The sequence below is a fragment of the Dipodomys ordii genome, unplaced genomic scaffold (assembly GCF_000151885.1).
Source record: "Dipodomys ordii isolate 6190 unplaced genomic scaffold, Dord_2.0 Scaffold18, whole genome shotgun sequence".
Taxonomy (NCBI): domain Eukaryota; kingdom Metazoa; phylum Chordata; class Mammalia; order Rodentia; family Heteromyidae; genus Dipodomys; species Dipodomys ordii.
The window spans coordinates 17,876,829-17,888,848 of record NW_012267234.1 but is presented as its reverse complement, the minus strand read 5'-3'; the positions used below and the strand labels follow the sequence as shown (position 1 = coordinate 17,888,848).

The window sequence follows — 12,020 nt, the reverse complement described above, 5'->3', positions numbered from 1 at the left end:
TCTGTGCCCTTGACTCCCACGCGGTCCCTCGGCCTGGAACCTCGCTGCATTTTCATGAGCTCACCTCCCGGTCCAGCAGCGCGGGGGACACGACCGTGACGATGTCTCCCTTCTCGGGATCGATGTAGAACATGTTGGGTGACGGCTTGTCAGGCGTCTGCTGACGGATGTTGTAGCGCAGGAGGGCATTGTCGGTGGCGGGGTCGTCGGCGTCGAAGGCTGTCATCCGCATCACCGTGGTCCCTGTGGAGACAGGAGGGAAGGGCGGGGCTGGTTACCATGGGCCCGGGATGGTCAGACCACCACAGCCACGGACAGACCTGCCAGTCACGTTCCGAATCACAACCAGCGAGCGTGTGCCAGGCTCGGCTCCAAGCTGGCTTTCCTTCCTCACTCTATCACATTAAAAGACCTGAAATAAAGAAAAGAAATCGGCGCTGTTTGGCGGGATGACAGCTTAATTTTTCCTTCCGCTGATGTGCCATTTATTCTCCCAGGCTTCCCTTCCTCAGTGGCTGTGGCTTACTGGGATGGCCGTCGCTTTCAGAGCTCTTAGGGAAGTACGTGGTTGCACAGAGACGAAAATCCAGTTAACATATACGAATAAAATTATGTCAGAGCCCCAAACATTAAAAATGAACAAAAGAATGTCTGTCACATGTGCCTGGGCCACAAGTCAGGAAAACAGAGGCAAAAAGAGCTCATCCCCTGTGTCCTGGATCTTACTTGGGAAGCCAAACATACAAGGAGGCAAAAATAAATCCTGGTGCCGGAAGCTCACGCCTGCAATCCTAGCTACTCAGGAGGCTGAGATCTGAGGATCAAGGTTCACAGCCAGCCTGGGCTGTGAAAGTCCAGGAGACTCTTATCTCTTGTTAGCCAGCAAAAAGATGGAAGTGCAGCTGTGACTCAAGTGGTAGAACACCAGCCTTAAGCAAAAAAACAACAACAAAAGCTCAGGGACATGAGCCAGGCCCTGAGTTCAAGTCTCAGGAGCGGCACACCCACAAAAGAGAGGTAAAAATAATCACACACCCCAGGTGCAGCGAGAGAAGGTGATGGAGTCGCAGAGCGTGGCTTGCGTAGGCATCTCCGCACCGAGAGAAGCGAGGCCTGGCTGGCCATAATTCATCACTGCCACCAGTTAACTAACCAAGAGACCAAGGCAGGTGAGAACAGTTTGCAGCAGTTTAAGGGAATGGTAGAGTTCATCTAGCTCCGTCACTTCCTCAGACTTCCTTTGTCTAATAACATTGCTGAAGAGAAAGATTATGTCTCCACCACTGTTGGAATCACGTTCTCCTCCATTTGACCTGGTTCATCAGGTCTTTCCCTGGACTCAGAGGCCGATCCTAGGCCCCGGACGGCACCCAGGGACATGCTAAGTGAGCTTGGAACGGCTGAAGGCAGGGAAGGAGGCCCTGACCCTACCAACGCGGCCCCAAAGTCTCAGGTTAAGTACACTGGACACCCTGCCTGTTCCCAGCTAGTGTCTAATGAATGCTTAATTGATTGAATTTGGGCCTTACTTACTCCGTCTTTAATTGAAGTCATAGCTGGACAAGAAGAAGTAGTCTAAAAATGAAGTCATTCTGACTCTCGACTGACATATACATGAAAATGATTAGATAAGGAGATGGAGGAGTCTCAGGACCAGGGGCCTGGGAGCCGCTGTGACTCAGGAGGTTCACTGAGAGTCGCGTTTTTCACAGTCGACATTCCCCCCCACAAAGGTTCTCGACTGGCTCCACAACACACAGAAAACGCTGTGACCTGAATGGCCGGTCAGGGAACGGGCCAGCCTCGTCTCCAGCCCTGCCTCTGCCCGCCCAGATCAAGTGTCACTGGAGTATTTATGTGTGGATCTCAGGCCTGTGGAGACGGTGCGTGGTCCACAGTGTGCAAATGAGAAAACGACCCTGGGGTCCGGCGTCGGTGCGCCCTGGATCAGAACCTCTGCCGAGCCCCATCCTCCCTGCTCACCGTGAGGAGATCCTCAGAGCACCCCGGTGCCATACCTGGGCAGCTTTAATGGGGTGATCTCTTTCCAGAACTTGGTTCTGTGCCTATCAATGTCTGATAGACCACAGAGCTTTTCACCTGCTCTGAGTTGACCATGGCTGCGCTGAGTCAGAAGAGTTCCAAGCGATCTGTCCACAACCCCAGGACCCCAGCAGGGCCGAGGCATGTATGCAGTGTGGGTCCAAGAGCAGAGCCCGCAGCATTTCCCAGACTGCATCTTAACACCGCCGCTGGGAAATGAGCCACGCAACCCTGCCTTTCAGCTCTTGGAGTGCCTGGCTATGAACACATGTCTAGGAGTGTGGTGGGGGGCCCCTGGTTTTGGCTACATTGGTGTGGACCAAGTTGACTCACGAGCCTGTAATGACCTGGGGCTCTGCATCCATCCACACTGGCCAGAGCCTCAGTCCTTCTCTACAGGAAGCATGTTTACCTTCGGATGCACCGCACCACCGCGCGCGGGCTCTCTGATATTCCTCAGGCCCAGAGGTCACGACCACTCCCAGGTCAAGTTCAGCAGGCCACACATGGGCAGATGTCCAGGTCCCAGCCCTGCCCAAGCCCTCGGCCTGACCTCTCATAGATCCTGCTCCCCTCCCCTCCCAGCATGCCTTGCAGCTCTGAGTGTTTCTAGATGTCAGGGAGTGATGATGACAGGCGGATGTGGTCCCCGCACCACCCATTTCTGTCCCTTCTGAAGGGGAGCGAGAGAGGTCTGGCTGGCCGCTGGAAGGCTCAAGTTGGGCACGCATGTCTGTCTTCTTTGGAGCCCCTTCCTTCCCCTCGGCCGCAGCTCTCTGATTGAAGGGAGGCTCTCCCTCCCGACCTAGCCTTGCAAGCGGGGTCTGGGGTCTGCTGTCCTAGGACTGAGGGTCTGCCATCCCTGGAGAAGTGGGGTACAGGGCTGCCAACAAGAGGCTCTTTCCAGTCAGCCAGCGGGGGAGGGGGGCGGGTGGGGTAAGGGTGGGAGGGGTTGGGCTCTCAGAGGACTCAGTCTACACCACAGATGAATCATTCTGTTCTGGAAATTTCTTCATCCTGAAACATAGCATTCAACTACTTACAGAGTACCAGAGTCCTTTTTTTTTTTTTTTAATCTTTTTCTGTAAGTGGATCGTATGCCAAGACACAGCTGTTCAAGGCAGCATGTAGTGCCGGAGTTGGAACAGCACAGCGAAGGTGCTAGCAGCTCGGATTACAGGCATGCTTCACCGTGCTCAGTAAAGTTTTTGACACAGGGCTTTGCCAACCCAGCTCAGGGAGGCCCTGAGGGGCAAACTCCTATATCAACACACCTTCAAAGTGTCCTATCCTTCAGCTGCAGGTAAAATCTTTTTGGGAAGAGACTCCAAGCATGGCCAGAAGTATTCTCACATGGCCATCTTTTCTTCTTGAATTGATGTAAACTGAGCATGCGCAGTAGTACACATGTTGAAGTACAGCCCTCCCTCCCCCACAAAGCACCTTCCCACAGGAATGTGGATGGTCTCCCCGAATAAAATCACTGCACTCCCTTCATTCTGGGAGGAAAATTGTTCCGGAACCATCTCCCGTGCTCTCCTCACCTGTGGCTGCTAATAAATCTTAGCTCTTGTTTTGCTTTTTCACTCATCAAGATGCAAAACCACTGCATTTGGTGACAAAGGCTACGGTACATTCCCTGGGGGGCAGCGCAAGACCACAGCACGTCTGCGCCGAGACAGCGGCATTGCCGAGTGGCGCATGATCATAAAACACCCAATGGCGAAAAGAGGGAGCCGGTCCACCCCAGCCCCCATGGCTGTGGCCGAATCACCCAAGGTGTGAGCTTCAGAGACGCTCAGAGAAGAAGGTGACCTCTGACCACACAGCTCACTACCTGTTCGTTCCTCAGCTCCTCACTCCTGGGGTAAGGGGGTAGGAATGGCAGGCTGCCTCTCACGTCTCAGAATGTCCAGACAGGAGGAATAAACTGAGGCTCAGTTTCCCGAGAGCACTGTTCAGGCTGCAGGGATGTAGAGTCCTCTGCTTCCAAAGGCTCAGCTGGAGAGTTTGCCGTGCCGGCGACTCTGCCTGGTAAGATCTCACCAACTCTTTGGCAGAGGCTGGTCTTGAACTGCAATCTTCCTGTCTTTATCTCCTGAGTAGCTTGGATTACAGGCATGCGACTACTACCCCCAGCCTATATCATATTCTCAGTATTAAGCAAGAGAGTAAATCCGGTTGCTTTCGTCTGGAGCTAGGTGGTACTGATTTAGACAAAATCAGAGCCATTCAGTCAAGTCTTTAGCATGTTCTAATATTCCAGCTGGTTTCTACTCATCTGTGTCCAGGGCTAGAAGTTCTGTGTCTGGGGATATGGTAAGAGTGCTCCATTCATGGTTCCAGAAAAACCCCACATTGTCACAGCCACACTCTAGCGTTGCCAATCTACAAGGAATGTGTGGCTGTGCACGCAATTCCTGTAGCTTAGCGGGACCCAGGTAGACCTAGACAACGTGGAGCTGGCCTTCTTAGAATCCAGCCTCCATCTGCTGGGCCGAGAGGCCGGGGGCGTGAGGACCCAGGTCTCCTGGCTGACTTAAGACCCGCCATTGTCCGTGTGTGGGATCAGCTCACAGAGCCTCCGGCCTCAGGCGAGCTCCAGCTGAGCGTGGCCCACGGGCATCGTCCACCAAGCCCAGCAGCGCAAGGAGGTTGCTCAGAGCCATGGGTTTTGGCGAGGTGTGTTGTACAGCATTCGATAACCAGCAAAGATGTGTAAGTAAATGAGTCATTAACCTCCACGAGCTGATGGTATATAGAATTCACAATAGAACCTGGGGGAACTTTTCCATCTTAAATAATCTGGCAGATTTAAGAGGTGAAGCAAAACAAAAAGCAACAGATATAGAAAAGGGGAAACAGCTTCCTGCTGGGGTCAATGACAGCTCCATCATCAAAGCAGGCAACAGGCTGGCCGCTGGGAGAGTCCCAGGCCTGGTAGAGTTGTGTCTTCACTTGTATTTCTAGAACTAAGTAAACCTAACTTATTTCTAGAAAGTCTGTACTCTTGATCTAGCTTTGAACGAAGGGAACAGCGTCTAACAGGAGCCTAAGAGCTCTCCTTGTGAGCAAGAACACCTTCAGTTTTGAGGTGGTTGCTAACTTCGTTCAACCGCAGCCCTAAGTGTCTCTGTGCGGCCGCGGTTATCACAGAGGTTTGATTTGAAATGTAATAGACTCTGCCTCCTGCATCTGCTCTCCCTCCTTGTAGCTAGTTGGTTTTTTAAAAAATTTTAAAGGACAAATTGGCAGTCAAATATGTAATAAATGATGACAAGTTGCGCAATGGCTGTTTCCCATCTGCTTCCAAAGGTGGCTTATTTTCGTGTGGATAAAGAGATGGTGGCGACAGAAATACCTTATGATTATTTCAGGCCCTCTACTGCTGGGGCTCTGGCTTCACGAAGCTCTTGTCCTACTTTTTCCGGTGAGCTGTTGTGTAATTAGGCAGTGGTGGAGCCAGGTTATGGGGAGAAAAATCACTGGTCTTGAGATATTAAGTAACAAATGGTGCAGCGGCATCTCTCCTGTCGTGATTTGCTTTATGGAAATTTCTTTCTTTCATCTAGAACTTTCATATATATATATATGTATGTATGTATGTATTTTTTCTCTCTCTCAAACCTGTTGAAACAATCCTGTTTAGTCTTTTTGTCTCAGCATTTTTCGAGAGACCCAGGATGCCTAATGCTGAATTAACTCATCTTGCCTAAAAGACCTTTAAAGCACAAACTGTAAAACAATTTTAAATGGAAAGCCTGCCCCTGATATTCCAAACTAATGAGAAAAAAGTCTTTATATTGGATTAGCAGAGAGTAGCTACAAATTCTCAAATGTGAAATCGCAATTCCCTTACATTCACAGAAACAACAAAGCACTAGGGTATGAGTGTGGCACATTTTTTTCTTGTTTAACCCAGGTGAAGGGATTTTTTCTTGGTCTTTTTTTAAGGTCAGCTCCGTCCTCCTCAGATGGTCGCTTTCCATTAGGGGTTATGTTTGTCTCTCCCCCACCCCTCCCAGAGGACCTGTGGTGACGTCCGCGGACATTTCCAGGTTGTGGGTAGGAGACGTGATGTTGTCATCTGGTGGGTAGAGGTCAGGGATGGTCCCACACATCCCACCACCCGCGAAAACACTTCAAAGCCACCAGCACCGCGCTCTGTATGCAGTAGGAGCTTAGTAAATGTTGGCTGAGTGCATATGGGGGGAAAATAGTCACTGTGACAATGCCAAAGGCCGGGGACTTTGTAGTCATTGCTGTCCCAGCACCCCCTCAGGTGGTGCTGGAGGCGGACGAGGACACAGGCTGAGGAACCAGCCTCTTGACTTGGGCTACTTGTTCATTTGCCCCATAGAACAGCGGGGAGCCGGGGGGGGTCTCTCCTCCTTGTCTCTCCTGCCCGTTTTAAGGGCAAAGCTAAAGCAAAGGTGTTCATGAACACCAGCTCTGCTGCTCTAGATGGAGGCAGGTAGAAAAGCAACCCTGGAGGTCAGAGGCTTAGCACCAAAGGTGTGTGCTGGCCAGGGACCCAGCTCCTTGCCGTCGGCCCGGTGTCCTGTGGGCCGCTGGATTCCCCAGCTGCTGTGGGAGGGGCGGGGAGCAGATGTCATTCACTGTGGGATGACATCATGCCCTGGACATGGCCGGGCCCAGGCCAGCCCCAGCGAGGGGTTCGGGGCTCAGGCTCCCCTCTGCCTCGGCATAGCACGTGCTCCTTAGGTACTGCCAATCGCATTTTGGCGGCAGGCTCATGAACTATTCACGGACTGTCTCCGCAGACTGTCTGCTGAGGGCCTCTCCCCTTCGCGGGTCCCTGATGGAGGACTCCCAGGCTGCACCTGTTCGGTGAGTGACTGTCCCCGGTCGCAGACGTGGTCTTCTTCGAGGCTCGGGGCAGTCTGCTCCCGGGGCAGGAGCCAGGCACAATCGAGCTGAACTTCTGCAGCTTGGAGGCGACATGGCGGCGTGGTAGCAAGAGCTGCAATGTTGCTAATTTTTCTAACGTGTTCACCGACTTGATAAGTAAATACATATCGGGGAACATGGTGATATTGCAAGCTGTTGCCGGCCTGCGATGCATGCTAGCAGTGATCGCATTTATAAAATAACACTGAATTAAAGGAGCCGCTTTAGGAGTCGAAGGGAATGGATCTTTTAGGAAGAAGACAAGAAGAAGTTCTAAGGGTGTCACAGCCATCTGAAATTAACCATGCTGGAGGGAGGACTTGGCAGGAGGGCTCTGAATGGCGCTCCTTCTGTTTGGCCACCCACGTTGGGTGGGAGAGGAAGTTACTCTTCACTCGCCACGATCTGTTGCTCTCCACCCCGAATGTCACTTCTGAACTCTGCACGAATCCTTCCCTTCCACCTGGCTGTCCCTCAGGGAGAACTGAGCCCTGCAGGACTGTCCAGTGCATGTCTGATCCGTTCCTGCATCCTCACCGGCTGGAACAGGCTCCCACACATAGTAGGTGCTCATTCAGAGTGGTTAACGAAGGAAACTTGGAAGAGTTTTCATGGTGTCTGGCCCCTGGTGTACACGTAATATTCTCATCTCATGGATGGTTTTCAAGTCACTTCCCTGCCTCTAAAGTTTTCCCAGACTGGCACATTCTCTTGGAAACAAGCTGGCCAGGGTGGGACCAACGGCATTGCTCCCCAAGACCCAAGGCCAACAGGGGCCTCGACAGGCATGCTGCTACTTAAGCTATACTTCCAACTCTTTTTGCTTTTATTATTTATTTATTTATTTTGGGGTCAGTTGTGGGGCTTGAACTCTGGGCCTGGGCGCTGTCCCTCAGCTCTGCTGCTCAAGGCGAGCCCTCTACCACTGCAGTCACAGCGCCACTTCCCGTTTTCTAGTGGTTTATTGGAGATAAGAGTCTCGTGGACTTTCCTGCCCGGGCTGGCTTTGAACTGAGATCCTCAGATCTCAGTCTCCTGAGTAGCTGGGATGACAGGTGTGAGCCACAGGTGCCTGGCTTGCTTTTATTTTTTTTTTTTGATCAGATTTTGCTTCAGGTCAACCTTGGCCTTTGATTTACCCACCTACACCTCCTGAGTTGCTAGTATTACAGACATGTGTGACTATGTGTGCCTGGCTTAGTGGTTGAGATGGGAAGGGGGGGTCCTCACTAACGTTTGCCTGGACTGGCCCCCAACTGTGTTCTACCCAATCTCTGCCTTTGGAACGGCTGGGATTACAGGCCTGAGCCACTGCACTCAGCTTGGTGCTGCTTTGTTCTCTGCACTATATTCATTGCTTTTCCCTCTACTGGCCCTTCTGCGTGTCTATCTAGGCCACCTCCCTTTGCCTCCTGTTTTCAAAGACCCCTGAGTCAACGTTCAGAGCATAGCTGGGGAATTTGGGATGCTCTCCTCCTCTTGAGACCAGTTATCTAAACGTTCCTTTTGTTCCAAAGATCACATTGTCATGCTCTGGGATGGGAAAGCGTTCTCTGCTGCTGGCACAGCTCAGCCACAAGCCCCGCAGCTCAGGATGCTGGGGTAACTTCCTGTTACCCTCTTGTTGTCTGGGGGGCAGGCTGAGATCAGGTCTAGCCGAGGTCTCAGGCTCTGTGCAGGTCCTTCTACAGCCAAGATTGGGGGTGGGGCAGGCAGCAGGGGGAAGATGAACCCAAACACAGGTGCACACAGGTGTGTGGACCCGGGGCACGTGTTGGCATCTGTAAGGCCAGCCCGGGGCTTCACTCTGCAGGGCCATACATTCTGCTCTTGGGACAGCTAATGACGCACGTGCACGTGAGGGCCGGCTCCTAAATCTCAGGGTTTTTGCTCCCGTGGAAGCTATGTTATCTTTTCAAAAGTGGCTCAGGAAGATGAATGGATGACATCTTCCGCTTAAGCTCTATTCAGGGGCCTGCTGGATTTAGAGAGCAAGAAATATCTCTGTCACAAGGACACATGCTTTATATATCTATAAAAACATGGACAAGGCAAGCTTTTTCCTCATTGCTTTCCAGTCCTTAAAGAAAGAAAAATGTGCCCAGGGTATTTTCCTCTCCTCTTTGAACCACAAAATGTTGAAGAGCAAACACGCTGCAGGGGTGGGAGGAGATCGGGGCCTCAATCAGAATGTTTTCCTGGGATTCCTCACTCAGAGGAAAGGCTTTCGCTCAGAAGGAAGGGCCGGGACGGTCCATCTGCCCCTGGATTCTGCTCCACGTGGCAGGGCTGCAGTTCTGGCCATTTCGTATTTGGAGTCGCCCAGAGGAGGAGACAGACTGGAGGCTGCCCAGGAGGAGAGAGGCTGAGCAGTCATGGTGGCAGGTGCACAAAATGGTGGCAAAGTCACATTCATGATGCCAACAGGGGGAGTTTGTTAGCTGCTTCCTGGGCCCAGAGGCCTGGGGATGGGCCTTCGGAAGCCCCCGTGGGCAGTGGAGAGCGGGCAGCAGAGGCAGATTCACTTCTGGCTTCGTCTTTCTGCACAGACAGGCATCCATGCCACACACAGACACCGGGTCCCCCTTGGCGAGTTCCCCCTGTGCCAACCGGCAGCCCAAGGAGTTCCCCAAGCGGCCAGCCACCAGTGCCCCACACTTCTTTGTTCTACGAGTTGCTCTCATCAACTAAAAGCATAGCTACCCTAGACTTGAGCCTTTATTGAAGCCCTTGTGAAAATCCCCATCCTATGAACGGATCAAGTGTCTCATCTGTCACCCCCTCTCCTGAAAAGGGGTGCCACGGAACAGAGTACTTCACAGGAGCTGCTGCAGCCGGGTGTGGGGGCTCCCGCCAGTCATCCCGGCCATGCAGGAGCCCCCAGCTCGTCCTGGGCCAAGACAATTTGCAAGACCCACCCCCTTTTCTCACCCAAAAGCTGGGTGCGGTGGCATCCTAGCCATGGTGGGAGGCATCAGATGTGAGGATCATGATCGAGGCACAGGCTGGGCCAAAAAGCAAGCCCCTATTTCCAACTAATCAGCGCAGAGAAGGGGCGGGGCCGGAGGCCAGGCTCAGACATGGAGCGATGCTAGCGAGCGTGAGGCTCTAAGTACTCGGCTTTCTACTATTTCTTTTCTTTTCTTTTTAAAGGGTCCTCCTATTTTTTAAGATCCTTAAGACTTTGTGGATTTCTCTCTTTTTTTTTTTTTTTACCCAGCTGGTATCCAGAATGGCAAAGCTCCCACACCCTTTCCACCTCAATCCACCCAATGCTTTCTGGGGGAATGTCTGCAACTTCTAGATCCTTCCTCACTCTCTGAACCCATGACCCATTCGCTCAACTGCTCCGAGAGGTGAAGAAGATCGTAGCACAGAGTTGACACAAATCTATCCCCACGCCCCTGGGACTCTGCTCTGCGGTTGGGAAAGCAACCCAGAGTCTGTGACTCTGTCCGCCATTTTCCTACAGCTCTGGTTCAGCCCGGTGGAAACAAATTACAAAGTTTAATTAGTTAGCTTGCTTCGAGATATATGCAAATAAAAAAGTTTTCACTTTTCACCTGTTTATGAGCCAAAGGCAAAATTAATTAAAGTTAGCGGAGAAAAGTAAACAAACATTCGAAATAAAGGAAATACTCATTCTGGAGGGTGAGGGGAAGGCCCAGAACCACGAGACACTCAATTATTTATAGTCATGTGTTTCTGCCTGATAATTTAATCGCACTGGCTCCGGCCTCTCCTCCATTGGAGGGACGCCACGAAGAAAGGCTCTTTACTCATAAGCTAGGTAGTCAAGAGGTGGCATGTTACCAGCGATCTCCCCCCACCAGAACAAAATATTATTGGGCAGAGTGCCAGTGGATATTCGGAGCTGTTTTTCGCTAAGATGAAATACTTTCCCCTCTTATCCTAAACCTGTGAAATGAGAACCTCATGCATAATTGTGCTGTATTGACAAGAACGGTAAGAATGAAAAGTTGCTCTTGCACCTTCCACAAGGTCTCCTGGTGTGGCATGGAGGCTAGCAAAGAGGGGAAAGCAACTATTCACACTGGGATTGAGAGCTGAGATGTCGGGGGGCAGGAATGAGTCCACGAGAATGGTGCCTCGATGCTGCTTTCCTGGACATGTCCCGTCCCTCAGCGGGGTCCAGAGGCCGTTCCCCAGGGACGCTCCTCCTCGCTGCCATGTTACAGCAATGCAGCCGGGTCTGAGACAGAGACAGGTCAGGGAGGCCGAGTGTCTGGAATTTATCCAACAGCACTGAAAAGCACCAGGACAGAATGACCGTGCACAAAGGAGGTTGGTGTTGGATTGTTCACATTTGCAAACCATCCCAGGAGACGTCTGAGAATGGGAAATAGGTAGATAAATCACAAGACCGCAACCTCCATTAAAAAATAATGAGAGTATGTATCGTCATGGAAAGACGGTCACATTTTTTTTTTCCGGGGGAGGAGGGAGTTGGGTAGAGTAGGGGAGCAGAGCTCTAAGATAAACTGCATTCTATAACTCTGTAGTTTTGTAATCAAATCAAAGCACAGCAAGCCCTGTCTGGGGATGTGAATGTCTATATATTAAAAACAAAGAAATTGTCTACGGAGGAGTGCACACACATGGTAAATGGCGAGGGCGTGGAGATGTTGGTTGGAAGGTGAGAAGTGGGGGCTGGAAGGTTCAGGTTCATTTCTGTCTTTTTTTTTAATTGTGAAAATACTGTACAGAGGGGTTACAATTACATGGGCAAGGTAATGAGTACATTTCTCAGCAAGCATTGCGGCCTCCTCCTTTGTTTCTCCTTCCCATCCCTTCCCAGCCTCCCCTCGCTCCCCCACCCAACCCTCCTCCCCCCCAACCCTCCTCCCCCCCCACCAAAGTTGTAAAATTCTTTTTTGACATAACGACTTGTACATCTCATTGTCGCAATGGGTCCACCTGTATCCCTATTTAAATGATTTGTTTCCCCCCCCCTCCACAAATTATACCAACATCAAATACAGTGAAAGCAGGGGTTATACTGTGGGGGAGGGACATACAAAGCAACAAAGAAATCATCTTATAAA

The 12,020-nt window shown here is 51.4% G+C and overlaps 1 protein-coding gene across 1 annotated transcript in view; it reads right to left on the bottom strand.

The window, feature by feature from the left end:
• Positions 1 to 12,020, bottom strand: part of Cdh13 (cadherin 13) — a 739,646-nt gene that overhangs the window by 155,577 nt on the left and 572,049 nt on the right. Inside the window, exon 7 of the mRNA XM_013013008.1 lies at positions 65 to 243. Coding sequence (XP_012868462.1) covers positions 65 to 243 — 179 coding nt within the window. The remainder of the gene's footprint in view (positions 1 to 64; positions 244 to 12,020) is intronic.